The 21,678-nt window shown below is 56.9% G+C and overlaps 4 protein-coding genes and 1 long non-coding RNA gene across 11 annotated transcripts; 2 read left to right on the top strand and 3 right to left on the bottom strand.

The window, feature by feature from the left end:
• Positions 1 to 741: 741 nt before the first annotated feature.
• PSMC3IP (PSMC3 interacting protein) lies at positions 742 to 4,732 on the top strand. The gene is made up of 8 exons (XM_082750943.1): positions 742 to 878; positions 973 to 1,073; positions 1,233 to 1,322; positions 3,275 to 3,386; positions 3,866 to 4,011; positions 4,118 to 4,171; positions 4,282 to 4,341; positions 4,422 to 4,732. The coding sequence occupies exons 1-8, from the start codon at positions 845 to 847 to the stop codon at positions 4,476 to 4,478; spliced, it is 654 nt and encodes a 217-aa protein (XP_082607069.1). The 5' UTR covers positions 742 to 844; the 3' UTR covers positions 4,479 to 4,732.
• Positions 4,723 to 9,613, bottom strand: MLX (MAX dimerization protein MLX). Of its 6 annotated transcripts, none has more exons than XM_082750939.1 (8): positions 9,374 to 9,613; positions 8,831 to 8,867; positions 8,250 to 8,339; positions 7,866 to 7,972; positions 7,509 to 7,608; positions 7,209 to 7,308; positions 6,661 to 6,862; positions 4,723 to 5,880 (listed from the first exon to the last, which is right to left on the bottom strand). In XM_082750939.1, the coding sequence occupies exons 1-8, from the start codon at positions 9,539 to 9,541 to the stop codon at positions 5,824 to 5,826; spliced, it is 861 nt and encodes a 286-aa protein (XP_082607065.1). In that variant the 5' UTR covers positions 9,542 to 9,613; the 3' UTR covers positions 4,723 to 5,823. The 6 variants fall into 6 exon arrangements, with proteins under 6 accessions (XP_082607065.1, XP_082607067.1, XP_082607066.1 ...); XM_082750940.1 differs by having other exon boundaries at positions 5,621 to 5,880; positions 6,661 to 6,770; positions 9,212 to 9,557; XM_082750937.1 differs by having other exon boundaries at positions 5,621 to 5,880; positions 9,212 to 9,512.
• A 507-nt stretch (positions 9,614 to 10,120) lies between these two features.
• On the bottom strand, positions 10,121 to 13,823 carry COASY (Coenzyme A synthase; the record flags this gene model as incomplete). The annotated part of the gene is made up of 9 exons (XM_082750936.1): positions 10,121 to 10,515; positions 10,617 to 10,763; positions 10,854 to 10,951; positions 11,122 to 11,206; positions 11,393 to 11,457; positions 11,542 to 11,731; positions 11,875 to 12,006; positions 12,284 to 12,498; positions 13,124 to 13,823. The coding sequence occupies 9 exons, from the start codon at positions 13,821 to 13,823 to the stop codon at positions 10,465 to 10,467; spliced, it is 1,683 nt and encodes a 560-aa protein (XP_082607062.1). The 3' UTR covers positions 10,121 to 10,464.
• LOC309858264 lies at positions 13,782 to 15,328 on the top strand. The gene is made up of 3 exons (XR_014308120.1): positions 13,782 to 13,874; positions 14,247 to 14,377; positions 14,621 to 15,328. It is a non-coding gene; the product is annotated as an uncharacterized lncRNA (long non-coding RNA).
• Positions 15,329 to 18,952: 3,624 nt separating this feature from the next.
• On the bottom strand, positions 18,953 to 20,942 carry HSD17B1 (hydroxysteroid 17-beta dehydrogenase 1). Of its 2 annotated transcripts, XM_082750948.1 has the most exons (6): positions 20,727 to 20,942; positions 20,465 to 20,632; positions 20,155 to 20,334; positions 19,941 to 20,034; positions 19,300 to 19,477; positions 18,953 to 19,195 (listed from the first exon to the last, which is right to left on the bottom strand). In XM_082750948.1, exons 1-6 carry the CDS (start codon positions 20,821 to 20,823, stop codon positions 18,971 to 18,973), a joined length of 942 nt encoding a protein of 313 aa, XP_082607074.1. In that variant the 5' UTR covers positions 20,824 to 20,942; the 3' UTR covers positions 18,953 to 18,970. The 2 variants fall into 2 exon arrangements, with proteins under 2 accessions (XP_082607074.1, XP_082607073.1); XM_082750947.1 differs by having other exon boundaries at positions 19,941 to 20,334.
• Between the last annotated feature and the right edge of the window lie 736 nt (positions 20,943 to 21,678).

The following is a 21,678-nucleotide window of genomic DNA, read 5'->3' as shown; positions in this document are numbered from 1 at the left end:
AAGTAGCACCATGCTCCTCCTCTGGAGTGAGCCGCAGGGACAGCTGCTCTTTGGCCTTCGGCTGACCTCAGAAACTAGAAACACTTATTTCAGGCTTTGTCCCACTGGCCACTGTGGGCAGGAGTGGAAAACACCTGCCAGGTGTTGCCATAAGATCCACTCCGCCAACAGGAAACTTTTCTACAAGCTTTGCGGCTTAACAGTATAGCCCCCTCCCAACCCTGCTTTCCCTCGGCGTCCAAACCTCAGCGCGTGTGGAGCGCCCTCTGTGCGCGAGGCTCGGGAGCCGGCAAGTGTGGGCAGCACTGTGCTCGCAGGGCTCCCAGGCATTCTGTCTTCCCAACCGCCCTCCTGCTAGTACCTCTTGTTCCTGTTTTACAAATGAGACTGGCGGTCGAAAAGAACACCGGGCCGTGGGACAGGACACGTCCCTGTGGGTAACTGACCCTGTGACCTTGAGCAAGTCGCTAGCCCGGCGGGAGCTGAGCCTAAGTTCTCTGCCCCTTGGAACACCGTCCCAGCTCACGGTCACGAGAGCTCAGCCGCCCCTGGAAGTGGGTTTCCAGACCCCAAGCAGTGGTTGGCCCGACCTGCCCCCAGAGCCGGAGGGCGCGGGGAGGAGCGGGCACGAGCCAGCGTCCCGCCCCCGCCGCGGCGACCCCGGGGGCCGACGCCCGACTCGGGTCGGACTGAACTACCGCGCCCGGGAAGGTAGTTCCGTGCCTCGCGAAGACATCCGCTTCCGCCAATCACCGCTTGCGGCCCGCCCCTCTCGTCGCCGGAAGCAGCCGTTGCCTCGAGCGACGACAACGTCCGGCTTTCCGAGTTGGCGGCGGGAAAGGCCATGAGTAAAGGCCGGGCGGACGCCGCGGCGGGAGGTAAGCGGGGCGGTGGGCGCGGGGGAGACCCGGGCGGGGGGGACGGGAGAGGCGTTGGTTGGGTGACCCCCACCCCTGCCGCGTGTCTTCGTAGCCCCTGGCATCCTCCTGAGGTACCTGCAGGAGCAGAACAGACCCTACAGCGCCCAGGACGTGTTCGGGAACCTGCAGCGGGAACACGGACTGGGCAAGGCGGTGAGGACCCTCTCCTGGGACTCCTCCCCTTGGGGCCCCTCGAATCAGTCCGGGCTGCTGCCCTCTCGGGGCTGCCATTCCAGCCGCGGGCTTCCTAAGGCTTGTCGGGCTGAAAATCCCGCCGCATTGCTCTGACTTCCCGCCGCCCTCCCCCGCCAGGCAGTGGTGAAGGCGCTGGAGCAGCTGGCCCAGCAAGGCAAAATCAAAGAGAAGATGTACGGCAAGCAGAAGATCTATTTTGCGGACCAGGTGAGGGAACCTGTGTAGATTATCACCCGTGTGACACCCCGACATTAGGTCAGCCAGTCTCTAGAATGAACTCTCTTCTGGGGAATTTGAGGCACCCGGTGAAACTCACTTGTCCTAGGTCTTGAAAAGGGCCCCAGGCACCCTTTAAATCAGAGTGGGGACTCCCCTTGCTGTGACCTAGACTTAGCGAGACTTCCAGATTCGGGACAGCATAGATGACAGAAGATCCTGAATTGCTGCTGCCGAGATCCATTCCCTCTTGGAAGTTTCTTTTTCCCAGTCATCTAGATTAGAACCTCCACCTGCCACATGATTCGCCTTCTTCCCCCACCCCTCACTCCCAACACAGGTAACGCTGATTTTGTATCTCTGGGCCAGCCCACCACTTGGATGCCTTCTAGACCTTTCTGAGTCAGTATTACTACTGCTAAGGTAGATTGCCTCATCCCCCCAAATGGGCACCTCTCCCTACTTCTCCCTCAGTGGAGTCATGCTTCACCCAACCTAGAGACTGGGGAGCCCCTCTTCTCTCTTCCCCAGTGCTCTGTTGGTTTTCCCCCTTCCTGACTCGGCCTGTCCTTTCCATCTGCATGTCCTGATACCCTCCTAGCATCTGCTGGCCTCAGATGTCTTCAGCACTGCAGCCAGAGTGGTCTGCCTGGGTGCCCAGCTAGTGCCATTGCCCGACTTCAAACTCGCGCTCCCTAGAGTAGGGAAAAGGTACTAGGGAGACCCGGCCCCCGTGCCTCACTGTCCCTTCTCGGTCCACTTACCAGGACTAGAACATGTAGATGAGTTTTACTCCTGTGTCCTTCTTCTACCTGGAGTTTAAAAAACCCTTCTTCCTCTTCTGCCTCTTTGCTCAGCTAACTCTTGCTCATCCTGTAGGATTCCCCTCAGGGATCACCTCCAGAGACCTTCCCTGAATTCTCTGATCGCCTCTTCTGCAGGCGCTCGCTTCTTTGAGGGACGCGCTTGTCTTACGCGTCTCCTCGCTGGACCACAGCTCTTCCAAGGCAGGCCCCACTTCTCACCCGTATTCCTTTGCTCAGCACCCCCACCCCAGAAGCTAACATCTAGTAGACACCAAATACTAGTTTCACTGAACCGAACCACCACCAAGGCTAGTTTTCCTAAAACCGGTTTCATTATGTGATAACACCAGATTCCTTAAGGGAGAATTTTGCAGATTTTCTTCTGTAAAGAGCCAGACCCTTAATATTTCAGGGTTTTGCGGGCCAGATGGTCTCTTGTCCCAGGTACACAGCTGTCACAAGCCCTCGTGACTGCCACTGGAGAGCAAAAGCTGCCCGAGACTTGTGAAGGCACAGGCATGGCTGTGTTTCAGTCGGTGTGTGTTTTCAGAACTCCGGGTCTGGCAGGATCTGGCGCGCAGGCTGTAGTTTGCTGCCTGCGGCTCTAAGGGTTTGCCTTGCCTTAATGTAGAGGCCACAACGCGCAGGCTGGCCTTCCTCTTCTCCCTAATGTGCTCCCCGTTGTTGCCGACAAGACCCCCACGGAGCCCATCCCCGAGGATGGTAGCAGCTGGTCCCTCGGTGTTGGCTGCTCAGGCTTGTCCCTTCAGTACTGCCCCTGCTTCCGTCCCCATCCCTTTTCTTCCTCTTGTGGGAACGTGTACTTCAGGTATCCCTACCTTTGGGAGAATATTCCTTTACTCCTTTAGCCCAATGAGCGATCTTAGCACTAACTGAGATCTCCGCCCTGTTAGTATCCTGCCAACCTTGATGCCCCTTGAGGACAGGCGTGAGGTTTCACTTCTCGATCATACCTTGTTAGCTGGGACCAGTACTAAACTGAGTGGTTTCTCACAGCCCCTCTGGAGGGCTGGGGAGCCCCACAGTCTTGCATGTATGTGATGCTGCCCCCACCCAAAATGAGGCTCCCCTCCCGTGCCTCACATCAGCCCCCTTGTTTTTCCTCACCTCTGGCAGGACCAGTTTGCCATGGTGAGTGACGCTGACCTCCAAGGCCTGGATGCCAAAATCGTGGCCCTCACTGCTAAGGTGCAGAGCTTACAGCAGAGCTGCCGCCACATGGAGGCTGGTAGGACTGAGCAGCCCCCAAGGGTGCCCCTAGGGTCAGGGTCAGTCTAGAGGTCAGGGATTATGGAGTGAACGGTTTGCTGGCTGCAGTGTTGTCCCACGGCAGTGGCTCTCTGCTGGGCTGCCACAGGCATCGTATTAGAAGAGAGAACGGCTAATGGCCTTTGAATGTGAGTGGGCAGGACATGCGTTTGCTTTCCCTAACACCCTCAGCCCCTGGGCCCACACTCCCTCGGTGCCGGCTGCTCTGACTGGCTACAGGAACAGTCTGTGCAACCTCGCTTTCCCACTGCTGGTAGATGGAGGAGGAGAGAAAACAGGAATAAACTGGTAATTCTATAAGCCTTCATCTCTGCTGAGCAGTTCCAGAATGTGGAACTCATTCTGGACCGTGTGTGTAGAACCGAGACCTCAGGGAGCACCCGCTGGGAAAGCCCCGGCCTCGGGGTAGGGAGTGACCCCGGGGAGCTGTGGTTTCAGAGCTGAAGGAGTTAACTAGTGCCCTGACCACACCGGAGATGCAGAAAGAGATCCAGGAGTTGAAGAAGGAATGTGCTGGCTACAGAGAGAGACTGAAGAATATTAAAGCAGCCACCAACCACGTGACTCCAGAAGAGAAAGAGCAGGTGAGCTGGGAGCGCAGGCAGTCGTGGGCTGGGTGAGCAGCCTCGGTGGGGCTGAGGGGTTTCCCTGGGGCAGGGGTTTCCCTGAGGCAGCTGTTTCCCTGCCCAGGTGTACAGGGAGAGGCAGAAGTACTGCAAGGAGTGGAGGAAGCGGAAGAGGATGGTGAGTGAGCGTGCGCCGGGCAGGCCGGAGAAACGGCAGGAGAACCCGACAGCGCGGCCCCTCCAGGCCGTGCTGCCCACCTGAAAAGGGGTGGTTTTGTTTCCTGTCAGGCAACAGAGCTGTCTGATGCCATTCTGGAAGGATACCCCAAGAGCAAGAAGCAGTTCTTTGTAAGTGATTCTCTCTCCCGTCCCCGCTCCCCTGGGTGCTGGGTCCAAGGAGCGCTCACTCACTTGTCTCCCTGCCCCAGGAGGAAGTCGGGATAGAGACAGATGAGGATCACAACGTGAAGCTCCCAGACCCTTGAGGGGTCCCCCGGCAGGACGGGGGGGTGGGGGTGGAAAGAGAGGTCCCGCACTGGTTGGCTCCTCCTGGTTGGCTTCTGTGTTTGTTCCTGCTGCTGTCTTTGGGCAGAGCAGCTGGGAGAGGGGCAGGAGCCAGAGTATGGGGCGCGGGGAATAAGCGAGCCCACAGCCGACGGTCAGGCTCAGGTGCGTTTTACTGGCTACATTCCAGTTGCTTGAACTGAACGCTCCAACTGGAAACAACGCTAAAGGAAAGCATTTGGCAGTATTTATTGTAATACAGTTTGATATAAAAATACTTAAATTTCCTCTGGATAACCAAACCTCGCAGATGTCAACCCTGCAGAAGGCTACAGAGTAGAGACAGGAAACTATATAGCATTCAAGGAGCCCGAGTCCTTACCCAGGACTTCTTGGAGCTCTGTACCCCAGGAGGCCTTTAAATACCTTCTCTACCCCTTCACTCTGACCCCAAGTCCTGGGAGAGATGCAGGCAGCACAGGGACCGAGACCCAGATACACTTGACAGGAAGGGTGGGAGTGGTTCTGAGGCCCAGTTTGTTTTCCAAAATTGTAAGTTTAGCAAAACTGCACTGTTGGTGTTTATTTAGAAAATTAAAAAAAGAAAAAAAAACTATTACCATGTAGTGCTGTGTGTCACACTTGACTTCTCTGTGCTGTGCTCCTGCCTGTGGACACATAGGGAGCAGGAGCACACAGGAAGGCCGCTTCCCTCTAGCACCCGGAGCAGGATAAGAGAGGCGATAGAGTAGCAGGTGAGGGCAGGATCCTGGCAGCCCTGCCCAGAGCTGACTGGCAGAGCCCGGGTCCCACCTTGGGCCCACCAGGGAGCCCTAGCCCAGGTACTAGGCAGCCTGTCACACTTCATGGCTGTGAGAGTATTTCCTCGTGTTCCTTTCTTTCTGTCCAACTACTGCCAAAATGGCCAAACTTGGGCCAGGTGTTGCCCAAATCTGGTCCAAGAGACCAAACCAAATGCAAATAGTAGCTCCCAGATATGTGTAGATCTGGAGCAAAAATCTGAGGCTTAGAAGGGGAGAGGACGGGAGCTCTTGGGGATGCCCAGAGCAGACCCCCACCCTGAGGATTTTTACAGGGAGAGGGGAAAGACAAGAGGCTCAAGTTTTGTGGTCAATATAATAAATTAAAGCTTTCACAAAACAAACACCCCAGCCCCACTGAGGATGAGGGGTGTCGGGGAACCAAATGCTGGGAACCAGGGAACCTGTGGGCAGCATCGAGTCTGATCTCAGAGGGCCAGCGGCTCTGTGGCCAAGCAGGAGACTTGGGCCTCTCGCTGGCTCTTCTGTGGGTTCGGGGCGCTGGTCAGTAGAGCTGGTTCTTCAGCTGGTGCAGGACACCAATCACGATCTCCCGGAGGGTCTGGTGGGGGCAGCAGAGGGAGGCATGGGTGACGCTCAGGCAAGGACAGAGCACGGGCTCTGTGACCTGTGCCTACACAAGGCGCGCTCTTTAGAATGCAACAGAAAAAGCCCCTGGGCTGCACTGCTATCTGCAGTTTACTCTGAAATGTCCCTGCGAGAGCACAGGGGAAGGGATGGAGGCACGGCCGGCCGGCTATGTGGAAAAGCAAATGCAAGAAATGGAAACGGCAAAAAAGAAAAAAAAGAAATGGAAACGGCAGCATTTAGGTGTGGGCTTGGGAGCGTTCGGGACATACTATGCTTCAAGTGTTTCCAGAAAATGTCAGGAAACAAAAAAGTGGGACTCTGCGGATGCAAGTCCAGCCTCAGGAAAGGCAACCAGGCCTCAGGAGCACAAGCCTCCAGCGACAGCATTCACACGCTGCCCCATTACAAAGAACACAAGCCCCGGGCCAGACTACTCCCGCGGGCCTGGGGGTGACGGCCAGCAATCTTCCACAAGGCCGAGTGAATCTGCTGCCGCAGTGAGGGCAACATGCTAGGCAGCCACACGTGGGCTGAGAAGGGCCAGGGTTAGGCCCATGGGACTTAAGTGCCTGATCAGTCCTGCCAAATGAAACCTTATAGGAAAATCTGGGCTAAGAAGCAGAAGAGGGAGACACCCCCAAGAAACCTGAAAGCTGCTGCCCTCCTCCTCTGGACAAATTCGCACTTGGGCCACTTTGCCCGGAGGAGTGTACCCCCACACACACACCCCACGATCACGGCTACCCCGTACCTGAGGCTTACAGTGCTCCTCAATCCAGCTGAAGACACAGGCTGACAGCTCCTGGAAGCTGGCCACGGAGATGGAGGCATTGAAGGACTGGAACAGGGAGTCCATGATGCCTTGAAACACATTGAACTTGACCTGGTCAGAGACCTGGTCTTCCCCCTCATGGGGGTTGTCCTGGTGTGCCTTCACAATCTGCTCGTAGTTCCTGAAATCGAGGAGTGGACAGGGCTCAGGTGCCCGAGGTTCTCCCCCAGGAAGGGGCTCCTGGAGAGCTGCTGCGAGGTAGTTCACATCAGCCAGACACTGCTCCGGGACAGAAATGGTGACCCCCCTCTTCCCACCCTTCCCTTCATGAAGCCCACAGGCACTTCGAGAACGTGCTGTGCGTTAGGGACAAGGGGGTACAGAGTCTGGCCTCCAAGCGGCCTAAGGGAGTGAGAGGATTATCTGGCCTATAGTATCTGATGTGGCCTTTGAGAGGAAGGTATGAACTGAGGTCTGCCCAAGTCCCCTCAGAAGCCCTGGTTCCCCCAGCTCAGTGTCGCCCTTACACTTTCATGATCTTCAGGGCTGTGACATCCTTGCGTAGCATGGACACTTCCTCCTCCTGCTTTTTCTTCTCCTTGTGCAAAAACTGGATGTAGTCAATGGCTGGGGTGGGTGGGGGTGGGCACAGAGGAAGTCTCAACCAGAAGGACAAGGCTGACTTTGTCTCCCCCCCGCCCCGTCCCACTCCCCACCTGCCCCACAACCACCACCCAACCAGGGCCAGGCCAAGAGTGGGTAGAAGGCTCTGGCCTCTTCACTGCCCTGCTGGCCCCAACCACTCCCAGGGCTCTCCCTGGTCATACTCTTCTGTAGAACGATGGCTTTGCTGAGCTTCTGGGAACCAATGGAGAAGTCCTGCTGCTGGCAAGTGGGGACGATTGTCTGAAGGTCATCATAGCCTCTCTGTGGAGACATCAGTGGAAACAAGGCTTCCTTTAACTCTGCAGATTAAGGCAAACTCGCACCAAGCTTTCTCTTCAAGAACTGAGTTCCATGCTCGAAACTCAAACGGATGGGGGTGCTGGAAGGAGAGTGTTCTCATCCAGAGACTAGATTAGCTGCCCGCAAGGATGCCTGGGGCTGTCCGAGGAGGTCGGGGCAGAGCAAATCAAATGTAACGGGCCTTCCTGCGCTGGCTGAGCTGCAGGCCCCCCAGTCACCTTGATGGCGTCTCTCCTCTTCTGCTCAGCCTGCGTGTGTGCTCGCCGCCGCCGGTCTTTGTAGGACTCCTTGTAGGACTCCTGGTGGTAATCGCTGTCCTCGTCATCTACGCTCAAAGTTGGGGGCGGGAAGAGGTCATTTTGAGGCCCAGTGGGGCCCAGCTCACCAACCGTGCCCCACTGGGTAAGAAAAAACTGGTACCTAGAGACAGCAAATGGACAGAACAACCTAAGGTCCTAGATGAGGTGAGAGACCGTGAGAGCCTGTGTCTATCACTAGGCCTCCAGCACCCCCATGTGGGTGACTGGAGCTTCCTGTCTGGGAAATACACTAAAATGATGGTGTAACTGAGTCCCCCCAGGTTGGGGCATGTTGCTGCCTACCTGTATTGGGGACGGAAGAGGCACTGGTGGAACCGATGCTATTAGCTCTGGACACTACACTCCCCTTTCGGGTACTTTCTACAAAAAGCCCTGGAAAAGAGAGGTCCCAATCACTAAGGGGTAAGGCAGGGGAACACTATATAAGACCCTGAGAAACCTGTGGGTACAGTGGCTTCCTGATCCTTAAATCTGACCTCTCCCTTTCAACCCAAAAGCCATACATAGTGGGGCACCCATTTCCTGTTTGTGCCATGCTGCAATGCTCCTGTCCCTGATGTCCACACTGCTCCATGAGCCTGTAATGGTACCACTGGTTCACAAAATGGCATCTGGGCACAATGAGGGTGAGAGAGCGGCCAGCTATCACTACTGTCATCACCTCCCTGCTTCAGAGCAGAGGGAACCAGGTGTACCCTTGTGCTTCCTGCCCCGGTCCTGCAGCTCCTCCCTGTCTCAGGGCAGGAACTCGGCTCAGGGACAGTGGACTGTGCTCAGGTGTGGCTTGCAAGACCACGGGAATCTTCTATAAGGCTGCAGCGGGAGCGTCATGGGGGAGCTGGAGACAGTGGGGAGGCACTCACCGGGGTCCAGACTGTTGTCGCTGTAGACGTATTCCACCTGCAGCACCAAGCAAAGGAAGCTCATCAGACCTCCGCCCAGGGTCCACACCTCCTTTTACTGCGCGCGCGCGCACACTCACACATCCTACCTACACCCAGCCCCCAAGGTACGCAGGCAATGGCAATTTCAGGATGCGCGCGTGCGCGCACGCACACACACACTCTTCCCCCTGGGGTGCGCAGGCGACTGCAGGACTGCCCCGGGAGCCAAGAGCGGATAGGCCATAGGAGCGCCTCCCCTCCGCAGGACCCCGTCTGCCCCTACCCACGCTCCAGCACCTCCCCAGCCCCCAAACCCTGCCCCCCAACACTCGTGTACACACGCGTCACTTGTCTCCCCACCTTGGCACGCGCGGGGTGAGAGCTGTCTTCTCTGCAGCCCCGGGGCCCGGAGGGCGGGGGGACCTTTGGGGACTGCAAGGAATCCCCTCGTCTTCCGGCCCCCCCACGTGCACGAGCCCGACCCGCCCTCCCCTCGCCGGCGTGCGCGCCCGCGGGGCTTGCCTTGACCCAGGGGTCGTCCGGAGAGGCGCCCGGCTCTGTCATCTCCGACCCACCAAACGGAAACCAGCCCACGGGCGGGCCCCCTGCTGCGAGGAAGAGGCGAGGCGCATCCACGTGACCCAAACCCACCAACCCAAGAACGGGAGGCGGAGGGCGGAGCGAGCGCATGCGCAGCCCAGAAACACGGAAACGGTGGCGTCGGAGCGGGAACAGGTAGCGTTTCTGCTGCCGCGACGTGAATCATTCTGTAAAATGGGGTCCCCTCAAAAGGCTCGTCCAGTGTCACCGACAGTCTTGTGCACGGGCTGTGCGAAGCCAGGCGGCTCTCGGGGCGCGTGTCCCAGCCCTGCCCTGCAGGCGGCCTGGAAGGTGCAGACTTGGCCACCTGGGCAGACCCTGCGTGGCTGCCAGCTCCAGTCCCGTCAGGGCAGACACCCCGCCGGGGTTCTTAAAGTCCCATTTTCAAAAACCAGTCAGGCATCTGGCAGGAGACCAGTGGAAGAAACACTGTCAGAGAGTCTGCCAAGTTATGCTACTTTACAGACAGGAAAACCGAGGAACCTCGAAAATCTGCAGCTTCTTGCAAATCAGACAGCTATCAGTGTTAGAACCAAGGCTGACGTCTGCACCTCTGCCTGGCTAGCTTCGAAAGCCAAGCTCTTAACCACTGCACTCCGAGGTTCCGGCTCAAGGCTCCCCAAGATACCCAGAGGCATTGGGGCAGGAAGCAGACACCACACAGGCAACACCCGGCAACATTCATCTTTAATTCTGTTACAAGTTCCCAGTGTTTGCCCTGGCCACGGACAGCTGTAGATATCACACGCTGTGGGCAAGAGTAGGCACAGAATGCCAGAGAGGCCTGCTTCCCCAAGTGCTACAACATCAGTGATGGCCAAAGGCCAGCCAGCAAGCTCCATAAGGCTCCGCATGCCCACCAGGCCTGGCCCTGCGCTCCCCAGTTTGGCTCAGAGCCCTCTAGGCCCAACCAGGATGAGCACGGAGGCCCCCATTCCTCCTCACCACTGAATCTCTGGGCAGCTCCAAGGGCCACTCTGGCCCCACAGAGAACTCAATGTCAGCCACAGGCCTCACAGCATCTGGGGGATGCGCTTCTGCAGGAGGGCCCAGGCTTTCTCCACCTTTGAGCAGGCCAGAAAGTTTGGAGGAAGAGAGGACAGGGTCAGGCAGGCACCCAGCAGAGACCACTTCCCCACAACCCAGCCCTTCCCTCAGCACCAACCTGGCGTTGGGTGACATGCGGTTCCCATAAGGTGCTCAGCACCACGTGGCTCTGGTCCACGAGCTGCTGCCCACTCATCTGGCTCTGCAACCGGCTCTGAGCTGCAGCCTCACTTAGGCCATCCCTCTCCACAATGCGTCGTATGGCCTTGGCACAGACAAGGCATAGGTCAGCCCACTGGCTCAGAGCAGGCTGCGATCTGCAGTGGGGACAGGGTGGGAGATGGGGTCCAGATACCTCAGTCTCAGGAATGACAACGGTCCACACCTCATGCACCATGTCCTGCCAGCCGGCTTCAAGCAGCATAGCAGCATCGATCACACACACGTGCTTTCCTGTGGGGAGACCGCAGTCACCGGTGGCAGCATACCGCCACTTACCAACAGAGAGCCAGTGAGGCCTAGTCCCGAGGAAAGCGGAGGGTCTGCCTTGGGGTGGGGAAGCTCCCAGGAGGAGAACTGGCTTGATGTCCCCCTTGGTTGCTCCCCTTATCCCTCCCACTCACCCTCAGCCATAGCGTGCTCCATCTCCTCTCGCGCCAGCCTTGCGATAACTGGCCACATGATATCCGTGAGTATCTTCAGCTGCTTCTGAGGAGGAGAACAGAGGAAGTAGACAGTTTACCTTCCCTCAGTGACGGAGCCAGCCCGAGGGAGGAGGTGACTGGGAACAGATGAGTGGAAAGTGGCACTCTGGACCAGAGCAGAGAGGTCCACTGGGTCCCAACCTCTGCGTCTAGTAGTAGCTGAGGAACCCTTGAAGAAGAGTATGTTTACCTTGTTCCCAAACACCCGGCTGCCTAGGACCTTCCTGTTGATAATGCCATCTTTATGGAGAATATCTGGACAACAGAGACAGGGGACTGGGCAAGGAGGCCAGGCCGACTCCTCCCTTTGGGCCACTTGCAGCCCTCCCCAGGTATTACCTGTTCCAAAGGCCTCCACAACAGGCTGGTAGGCAGGACCACCTGGGGCATAGGCCCTATGGCCCAGCTGGTCACTGTCGATGACATATGCCCCCAGGCCCTTAAGCCGTTGAGCTACTGAGCTTTTCCCGGAGCCACTGATGCCCGTCAGCCCAATCACGTAGAGTTGTGTGGGGAGCTCTGGCCTCTTCTGGAGGTGGAGGAGAGGGAACCCCAGTTACTAAGACTGGAACCCCAGTCTTCAGACTCATCCTTGGGACTGAATTATTCAGTCTTGACTCTCCAGCATTTCCAGCCCACCCAGGAGGGGAGAGAGTGGGAGGGCAGGCATACATATGGAGGCCGAAGCAGTTTTCCCAGCATGCGATGGCGGAAGCTAGAAGAGCTGACTTTATCTTCTTCATTTTCCTTGTGGCTTTGGTCCTTCAGCAGCTGGATCTGGTATAAGGCAAGCTCCTCCAGGTCCTGTAGTAAAAGAGGAGGGGTGAGGAGAGGGAAGGAGGGACAGGAGGACAGTGACAATCGAGCTGTCCCCCACTCCCCCTTATCCTCCCCTACGTATTCCAGAGGTAGAGCCTGAGTCCAAGGGCAAGCTGGGAACCGGTTCCTTCCTGCCTCTTCCTCACCACCCTAAACCCTCTCTTCCCTCCTCTAGGGTTGTGGTACTTCCAGCAGTCCCCCATGTGGCCTTCCCCATCCCCATCCCCATCCACTCCCTCTGCCAGTCTCTCCCAGGGGTTACATTCTCAAGGCGGAAGCGGTTGACGGCCATCCCCCCACGATAGGTCTCCTCGCTGACCACCAGGAACTCCAAGGAGGGGTCAGAGCCAGCGGGCCCATAGGGGTCCAGCAGGGGGATGATATCAAAAGTCAAGGAGGGCTTGATGTCCACCAGGAACTCACTCAGATGTTCCACACGCTCTGCGTAGGGTTGGAGCAGCTCAGGGAGCAACTTGCCTGGGGAAGGAGCCCAAAAGAACAGGGAGATCTTTTTATTGGGGAAGAAAAGTATAAGCAAGTTTGGGGAAGACTGTCCCTAAGCATCCAATCTCCAGATAGGGGTGGGTGGCAGGAAGAAAGGGCTAAGCTGGGAAGTGGTCTGTGTCAGGGGAGCTACCAAGAGGGGGCAGCCGCCAAGCACAATAGTCATGGCAGGCACCTGTTCCCAGAGAACCAGCAGTGCCAGCATCAGAGTCAGATGGTGAATTCCAAGACCCACCCAACCACAAGTCCCCTCTTAACTGTGTCTCCGGCACAACTACCTACAACCCACTCATCCATTTATTGCAAGGGTCTCCATTTGTAGGGTTCATCACCCAAAGAACTTCTTAAAAGTGCAGACTCCTTGGCTCCACATTTGGGGGAATTCTGATTTGAATGGTGACTAGACCACAATCTGAGAAAGCTGAACTTAATCATTTAACATAATTTCCTTAGCACCAACTGCATACCAGTCACTGTGACATCTGGGAAGGGTGGGAAGTAACGGAGGGCCCCCCTGTTCCTCAATTATGAACTGGGGACAAGGTTAAGGAGTTCTGAGGGCCTTCCCCTGCTCTATTCCAGGGTCAGTCTCACTCACTCTTCAACAGGTCTTTGTCTGCTACTCCCACCACAAGCTGCTCCTGGGCCAGGATGCACGCGACGCTGAGCAACACCTTGTGAGCATTGTGCAGGCGGTCAAATGTGCCACCCACAGCCCCACGGTGGTAGCCACGCACTGGCTGCTTTGGAGACCTGGCCACGGGGGAGGCTGGCCTGATGGTGGAGGGTAAGGGGACATCCAGGGACTCCACAGGCAGCTCTCCGGGCCCATAATCGGGGTATAGCAGCACTGAAGCCAGTTGGGGACAACAACTATAGCAGCTGGTGGCATAACGCTCTAGCTGTTGCTTGACTGGGTTGTACTGGCTTCCGTCCAGGGTCTGAAAGTCAGTCAGCACCACTTCCGGTGGGTGGGCCAGGTTCTGGACTGAACCGGACAGGGGAGGTAGAAAGGCGCTCTTGGCTCCGATATTGGTCAGCAGGACTCTGACGTCCAGGTGCCTGTGGACGTCGGCGCCAGCGTAGAGGTGTGTGATGAAATCCAAGACCTCAAACGTGGCCTGCACCAGGCTGGATTGGGGCTGAGCTGGGGCCCCCAGACTCATGCCCGGCTGCAGGTGTACATAGAGCGTGTGATTCACCAGCCGGGCCGCCGAGGTCAGGATGGGGGCCAGGCGAGGGGCCAGGGAGGCCAAGGGCGTCGTCAGCACCAGGAGGCCCGACCGGAATACGGCCATGCTGCCCAGGCCTGCGGACAGCCAGGGAGACGAGGCGTGGGTGACTGAGAAGTTATGTGGCTGAGGCTGAAAAGCGGGGCCTTGGACCCAAGGGAGGGGACCTGGCGCAGGGACAGGGGTCTGTGCTGATCCAGAGGAAACCGGGGGAAGGCACGGGGCCTGGTACATGGCGCCTCGGGTCTATGTGCTAAGCCGCGCTTTCCACATTTCTCAAACGCAGCGGTGAAGTCGCTGAACTGAATCGAAATCCTGGGTGGGGAAACTAGGCTGGACAAGAGCCCCTGAGTCATAGGGCTGGGGATCCAGAAATTCCGGCCCCTCCTGACACGCTGGACCCGGGTCCTCAGAGACTCGAAGGAGGAGACTAGAGGAAAACGTTCAGGCTCGGGTCGGTCCCCTACTTACTGAGACCTCTGGGCTTAGGTTCCGCGAGTGCCGCCGCGCAGGCTCACCTGGATGCGACCCGGAAATACTAGCTCAGCAGCTCCGTGTCCGAGCTACGGAACGGCAGAAAGGCCAAAGTGTCTGCTCTGTTCGGGATCTCGCGAGACTTTGTATGGCGTTGGGCGAGTCCTGCCGAGGGGGCGGGGCGGGCCGGGCTCGGGGGTTGGGTAGGCGGGTGAAGCCTTATTTCTAGATTCCAGAGTACCAGGGGCTTGGACCGTGGAGGGCTAGGCGGTCCTGAAAGGGTTTTGTGGATGCTCTTTAGACATTAAGAGAATGGCTTCAGGCAGGTTACCCAGGAGACAGCGGCAAAGGCAGAACTAACACCTGGCTTTCCTCTTCATAAATTATAGAAATGGGAGTCACAGGGTGGCACTGAAGTCAGTCCCCGCAGCCCTCCTGGCGCCCTCCCAGTCTGAGGATCCTCCTGTGGAAGGACCACTCTGTCCGAGTCCCCATTTCACAGCTGGGGAAATTGAAGCCGTCTGTGTTCCAGGAACATTATAGGGAAGGTCTTGTGGCTCCGGAGCTCTCCACACCACCCCGAACCAGTTTGAGAGAGAGAGGAGGAGAGCTCTGCCTGGCAGCTCATAGGGTTGCCAGAGGATGGTCTCCAGACGGGAGAAAAGGGGAGGACGGAGGGAGACCTAGTGGCAAGGGTTTACTGTGAAGCTAATGGGGCCTGAAAGGTTGGAACTGGTAGTCTCCATGGGGAGAGGAAGCTAGGATGCCATCAGGAGATATTTCAGATAAGGTGTCCATAAAGATCTCAAAAGGGAGGGAAACCAGTTTATTTTCCCAAACTAAACAATGCTTGTTTTCATAATTATGTAGGTTCATTTTGTATTTTTTTAAAAAGACTTTAGGGGCACCTGGGTGGCTCAGTGGGTTAAGCCTCTGCCTTTGGCTCAGGTCATGATCTCAGGGTCCTGGGATCGAGCCTCACATCGGGCTCTCTGCTCAGCGGGGAGCCTGCTTTCCTCCTCTCTTTCTGCCTGCCTCTCTGCCTACCTGTGATCTCTTGTCTGTCAAATAAATAAATAAAATATATTTTTTAAAAATTTTAAAAAATATATTTTATTTATTTAGGGCGCCTGGGTGGCTCAGTTGTTAAGCGTAGGCCTTCAGCTGGAGTCATGATCCCAGTGTCCTGGGATCCAGCACAGCATTGAGCACCCTGCACAGCAAGAAGCCTGCTTCTCCCTCTCCCACTCTCCCTACTTGTGTTCCCTCTCTTGCTGTCTCCCTGTCAAATAGTGAATAAAATCTTTTTTTAAAAAAAGTAAAAATTGTAAGGACCTATTTAGAAACTGTCCCTGCTCCCCTTCCCCCAGGGGATTTACTTGGAGACAAGTCCTGGAAACCAGCTCCAGGTAACAAAGCCCAGATACAAGGGTGGGTCAGGCCAGGTGGAGACATCTGATCAGTTGGGGGGACACATACTGTCTCCCTGGTTACCAAGGAGTATGGGCCCCGCCCTTTGGGAGCCTTTTTGGTACCAATCCTAATCAAGGTGTAATAGGCTGGGTCAAATGTCTACTAGGGTAAATTGTAACTCAACTGGTCACCTAGCCTCACTGTGGAGTTTCCTGTGTGTGTTAAAATCTCATTGGTCACCTGTGCGTGCCCAGGCTGCATGGCCTTTGCCCTTAAAAGCTAGACTGTGAAACAGAGAAGGGTTGCCCTCTCTTGTAAAAGGTGCGTCCCCGAACGTTCGGTTAGATTCTTGATGCTTGGCGCAAAATAAAGCTTTGCTTGACCTTCGCTTTGTATCAGTCTCGCTACTTTAATCACGGACCCATTATTGGGGCATAACAAAAATGATTTTTTTAAAAAGATTTTATTTATTTATTTGACAGAGAGAGGTCACAAGTAGGCAGAGAGGCAGGCAAAGAGAGAGAGAGGAGGAAGCAGGCTGCCTGCTGAGCAGAGAGCCCGATGCGGGACTCGATCCCAGGACCCTGAGATCATGACCTGAGCCGAAGGCAGCGGCTTAACCCACTGAGCCACCCAGGTGCCCCAAAAATGATTTTTTTAAAAAGATTTTATTTATTTATTTGAGAGAAACAGAGAGCCAGCACAAGCAAGGGGGGAGGGCAGAGGGAATGGGAGAAGCAAGGTCCCTGCTGAGCAGGGAACCAGACATGGGGCTCTATCCCAGAACCCCTGAGCTGAAGGCAGATGTTTAATCGACTGAGCCACCGAGGCACCTTAAAAAGGGATCCTAAAGGGTGCCCGGCTGGCTCAGTCCGTAGAGCATGCAACACTTGATCTCACAGTTGTAAGTTCAAGCCCCACATCGGGTGTAGAGTACTTAAAAATAAAATCTTAATGTGTTGTGATGAGCACTGGGTGTTATATGCAAATAATGAATCGTTGAACACTACATCAAAAACTAATGATGAAAAAGAAACAAAAGTAAACAACTAATGATGTACTATATGTTGGCTAACTGAATATAATAAAAAAATAAAATCTTAAAAAGTAAATAAAGAGGTGTCACAAAAGGTGTGTATAAGCCTTTGGCCCCACAGAGCCTGGATCTGCCCCTGGAGTCAAGGATTGGAAGAGTCACAAAGTCACTGAGCCCAGCCTTCTAGCAGGAGATACCTGCTAGAATTGGATTTTTTTTTTTTTTAGATTTTATTTATTTACTTGATAGAAAACATAAGCAGGGGGAGCAGAAGGCAGAGGGAGAAGCAGGCTCCCTGAGAGCAGGGAGCCTAATGGGGGCTCGATCCCAGAATCCTGGGATCATGACTTGAGCTGAAGGCTGACGCTTAACCCACTGAGCCACCCAGGCGCCCCCTGAGGTTGGATTTTTAAAAAGAGAACCCAGGGGCACCTGGGTGCCTCAGTGGGTTAAAGCCTCCGCCTTCAGCTCAGGTCATGGTCTCGGGGTCCTGGGATCAAGTCCTGAGTTGGGCTCTCTGCTCAGCAGGGAGCCTGTTTCCCTTCCTCTCTCTCTGCCTGCCTCTCTGCCTACTTGTGATCTCTGTCAAATAAATAAGTAAAATCTTTTAAAAAAAGAAAACAGGGATGCCTGGGTGGCTCAGTGGGTTAAGCCACTGTCTTCGGCTCAGGTCGTGATCCCAGGGTCCTGGGATCGAGCCCCAAATCAGGCTCTCTGCTCAGCAGGGAGCCTGCTTCCTCCTCTCTCTCTGCCTGCCTCTCTGACTGCTTGTCATCTCTCTCTGTCAAATAAATAAATAAAATCTTTAAAAAAAAAAAAAAAGAAAGAAAAGAACAGCTTGGGGAACAGAAGCTGGGCTCTGAGAGCAGGTCCTATGTCCCAGAGATTCATGCCGCATGGTCTTTTCCCCTTCTGTGGCCTTTCTGGATCCTGAAGGGACAGCAGAACCATCTGGGCTGGTGAGGCAGGGGGATAGGTAGGGATGAGCTGGCTGAGGTCCCCTGTCCTAGGAGCAGAAGCAGCCAACAAGACAACTACCTGGAAGTAGCAGCAGGCCAAGATGGGGTGACTCCTTCCGGCCCCCCTCAGTTTCCACACAAAACCCCAGCAGTTTCCTCTCTATTCCAGCTTCCCAAGTTCTCTGCAGCCAGGACCCTCCCCTCTCCAAATGGTCATTTCCCTCTGCATCTCCTAGTCCTTTCCCTGGTCCCATCTTCTGGGCACCCCTACCCTTTCCTCCAGCCTATTCTCCATGTATCCTCCAGCCCTCCTCTGGCACCCAGCACCTTAGAAAGAGACTGGCTGGACAACCCTGCAGGCCCTTTCACGGGTTCCTGCCACCCCAGCGCCTTCCCCCGCCTGCAGGAAGGATAGCCCCTCAGGCACCCACTTGGCCTGGAGCTTCAGCTGAACCTAGTGAGTGGCAGCCTCTGGGCTGGTGGGCATCCATGCAGCTGAGTTTTGTCAAGGGCCTGGGCAGGAGGAGGACGAATGGAGCTGTGTCCTTTTGACTCACTTAGTTTTGCTTCTTCTTTACATATCTAGCTTCCATATGGGAACACAATTACCATAGTAACACCACTAGTAGTAGAAAGAATATCAGGGCCTGCTATTAAGACCTCCGTCCCGGGGTGCCTGGGTGGCTCAGTGGATTAAGCCTCTGCCTTTGGCTGAGGTCATGGTCTCAGGGTCCTGGGATTGAGTCCGCATCAGGCTCTCTGCTCAGCAGGGAGCCTGCTTCCCCCACCCCCAGTCTGCCTCTCTGCCTACTTGTGATCTCTCTCTCTGTGTCAAATAAATAAAAAAATAAAATCTTAAAAAAAAAAAAACAAAAGACCTCCATCCCAGGGACATTCAGGTGGCTCAGTTGGCACCCCCATATACTCCATGACATAGGTCTTATACCCATTTTACAGGTAAGAGAACAGTGGGAGAAAGGTTAAGGCCCTTGCTTGATATCCCATGACTAGTGGGGGGGGGGGGCGAGTCATAACCTGGCTCTCGCCCTTCCCCGGTCCACCTAGGTCCACCTAACGCCTGCTGCAGACACCGCATGGGAATCCATGCGTCGCCGCCCTGTCCTTCCTCGGGCTAGCCTCTTCCTCTTTCTGGGCCTCGGTTTCCGCACAGCTATAACCCGGGCTAACCACGATCTTTCCAGATCGCCCACCCGCGGCACGCGCCACTTGTCCCACCGGAGCAGTGCAGCCGGCAGCCTGGCGCCGTCCCACAGAACCGCGCGCCCCTGGGGCACAAAGGAGAGAGCAGCAGACAGCGGCGGACCAAGCCTTTATTGCGGGGCGGTGGCGGCGGGAGGAGCGCGGAGCTCGGGGCCGCCCGGGGCCGCGGCTGTCGGCTCCTCCTCGGGATCTTCGGCGAACACCGCGTGGTGCATGGCGGCGACGTAGCTGCAGCCGCTGGGGTCGGCCAGACGCAGGTGCGCCAGCGGCAGGAAGCTCTCGGTGCTGAAGTAGCGCAGCGCGGGGCGCGGGGCGCGCAGCGCGGCGAGGAAGACCTGCCGCGACGGGAGGAGGCGCGCTGGCAGGAGCTGGGTACCCCGCCCCGCCCCCACCGCCGCCGCGCGCCGTCCCTGCTCCTGGGACCGCGCCCGACCCCTACCTCGGTCACCTCCTCCGGGTCCTGCGCCGCCTCGCGGAAGATCCGCTCCAGATGGCGCTGGTAGCGGGAGAAGAGGTGGCGGGTCTCCGCGTCCGCGCCGTCCAGCACGCCGCCCGCGACGCCCTCCAGCTTCTCCAGGAAGGCGGTGCGCACCGGGCCGCACTCTATGAGGCTCACGCTGCGGGCCCAAAGCGGCGAGTGGGACGGGGGGCGCAGCCAGCAGGCCGGACCCCAGCCCTGCCGCAGGGCAGGGCAGGACCAGCGAGATACGGGTCTATGCCCGGCAGCCGGCGCCGCCGAGGTAACCAGAGCCTTTGAAAAGCGGCTTACAGCCCGAAAAGCACCCCTGCCTCCCCTCCTCCCACAGCCATTTCGGGGGTGTGAGGGAGATTTGCATCGGAATTCCAACCTGGCAAGCTCCCTTACTGTGTGACCTTGAGCCAGTCACCTAACCTCTTCGGCTTCCCAGCTGGATGGCAGCAGAGGCGCGGTAAGGAATGGCAAGTGCCCTGGCACACGATAATTGTGACCCGCAGTGGGGAGGGGCCAGGGAGAACGCCTGAGAGAGGCTCCAACAGGACAGGGGGCTGGAGTTCCCAAAGTCAGGGGGCAGGGGTCCCCGGAGCGGGGCGCTGACTCACTGGACCCCGAAGGGAGGCAGGAGAACCGCCAGACTCTCGCACAGACCTTCGATCGCAAACTTGCTGGCGCAGTAAACCGCGTTGAACGGCAGCCCTTCGAGGGGAGAAGAGGCTTCGGAGGCGCGTCTGGGAGGGTCGCCACCGGGAGCCCCAGACAGCCAGAGGCACTGCCACAGGCCCCGCCCCTCCTGCTGGCCCCGCCCCATCCACGCACCCATCAAGCCGCCCATGCTCCCGGTCACCAGCACACGTCCCGAGCGGCGGCGCTTCATGTCGGGCAGGAAGGCCTGCAGTGTCCGCACCGTCCCGGCCACGTTCACGTCCAGCACGGACCCCACTGCGCCAGCCGTCTGCGCCTCCAGCGGCCCGAGCAGACCCCGCCCCGCATTACAAACTGAGGGGAGAGAAGTCGGACCCTGCCTGCCTCTCTGTCCTCGGACCCAGCAGGTCCCTGGGCCTCAGGACATTTTGGTTTGGACACAGTGCCGGGGAGGCTTCTGCACGCGTGTTGCGGGGAGGCTCACCCAGCACGTCCACGCGGCCCTCGGTCACGCGTGCCCGGGCAGCGGCCACAGAATCCGCGTCCCTCACGTCCAGCTGCAACGTCTCCAGGGAGCCAGGAGGGCACCCTCGGGACCGGGCTGCCTCCCACAGAGGGCCCTGCGCCCTCAGGTCCCGCAGCGTGGCATACACTGGAAATTCGGAAGAAGATGAGGATCTAAATTCCCTGCTTACCACTACCTGGTCCCCTTGGACCCGGGCTCTCCATCCCAGCCTCTCAACTACCTTTGAAGCTCCGGGAGGGGTCGGACGCCAGACGCAGGGCCAGGTGCAGGCCGATGCCAGAGGAACAGCCAGTGATGAGCACCACTGTGCGGTCCATGGGGAGACCGTGGGGAGAGGTCCAGGGAGTGCACCGCTCAAGACTCGGGTCTCTGAGCTCTTTAAGCTAACCTGCTCCACCCCGCCCCCGCCCTGGGGGTCCCCACCCCTTGTTGTGTCTCCAACCTAATCTCAAGGCTGAGCCCTCCTGCTCCCGGTCAAGGTGGAGATGAGGCCCCTGCTGGGAATACCCGTTCTTTGGTGGCTGGTCAGAGGCAAGGCAAAGCTTTGCGACTAGGAGATGTGGGCGCTGAGTGCCCTGGGCACATCTTCCCCTGGGTGTGACTCTGTCCCATAGAGACAATTACAGGTTCCAAAGTTGGCTGCGGTGGTGAAAGTAAACGTTTTGGGAGGGCATTCCCGGTTTCAAGGTCAGGTGTTAGTATCAATGATGAGGGAGCAGGAGGCTGGCTGAGGACAAAGCAAAAGCTGGCGCCTTGCACCCCCTCTTCACCCGCTCCCCTCCATATGTGTGGCATTCCTCAGGCACCCATGACTGCCATAAAACGATAAATAGTTAACTTGCAGGGATCACAATCCTGCAGAACAGGAATCTCCCTTGCCCTACAAGATGTCCCAGAGACCTAAACAGGGAGGTTACCTTATCAATAGCACAAATTTTCAGAGGCAAATAACTCTTGGTTCCTGAAGCCCTAATGTCCCCCTCCCACCATAAACTGGAGGAGACTGGGGTAGAATGGAATGTAAATGATAGCCAGATCATAATGCCCCACCAAGAATCCCCCATTATCTTGATGTTAGTGCTTGACCTAAAGACGACATTAATCAAGCCATAATGGCAAAGACCCCCCCCCCCCCGGCACCTTGTAGACCCTCCCTAGCATGTGAGAACTCT

This window comes from Mustela nivalis (genome assembly GCF_964662115.1).
Source record: "Mustela nivalis genome assembly, contig: HAP1_SCAFFOLD_2108, whole genome shotgun sequence".
In the NCBI taxonomy this organism is placed as follows: domain Eukaryota; kingdom Metazoa; phylum Chordata; class Mammalia; order Carnivora; family Mustelidae; genus Mustela; species Mustela nivalis.
Note: the sequence above shows the minus strand (reverse complement) of the source record. Positions and strands in the feature narration are given on the sequence as shown.

Bases quoted from the DNA above. Each gene is read 5' to 3' on its own strand.
- HSD17B1 (XM_082750947.1), bottom strand. From the start codon at position 20,823: ATGGACCGCACAGTGGTGCTCATCACTGGCTGTTCCTCTGGCATCGGC. The intron at 20,335-20,464 runs GTGAGCCTCCCC...CTCTCCCCTCAG, and splicing joins GGGCCGCGTGGACGTGCTGG to TTTGTAATGCGGGGCGGGGT. The intron at 19,196-19,299 runs GTAGGGGTCGGG...CCGTCGCGGCAG, and splicing joins ACCCGGAGGAGGTGACCGAG to GTCTTCCTCGCCGCGCTGCG.
- PSMC3IP (XM_082750943.1), top strand. From the start codon at position 845: ATGAGTAAAGGCCGGGCGGACGCCGCGGCGGGAG. The intron at 1,323-3,274 runs GTGAGGGAACCT...CACCTCTGGCAG, and splicing joins AGATCTATTTTGCGGACCAG to GACCAGTTTGCCATGGTGAG. The intron at 4,342-4,421 runs GTAAGTGATTCT...TCCCTGCCCCAG, and splicing joins AGAGCAAGAAGCAGTTCTTT to GAGGAAGTCGGGATAGAGAC.
- MLX (XM_082750937.1), bottom strand. From the start codon at position 9,415: ATGACAGAGCCGGGCGCCTCTCCGGACGACCCCTGGGTCAAGGCAAGC. The intron at 8,868-9,211 runs GTGGGGAGACAA...TTGGTGCTGCAG, and splicing joins CTCACCCCGCGCGTGCCAAG to GTGGAATACGTCTACAGCGA. The intron at 7,609-7,865 runs GTGACTGGGGGG...ATGTCTCCACAG, and splicing joins AGAGGAGAGACGCCATCAAG to AGAGGCTATGATGACCTTCA.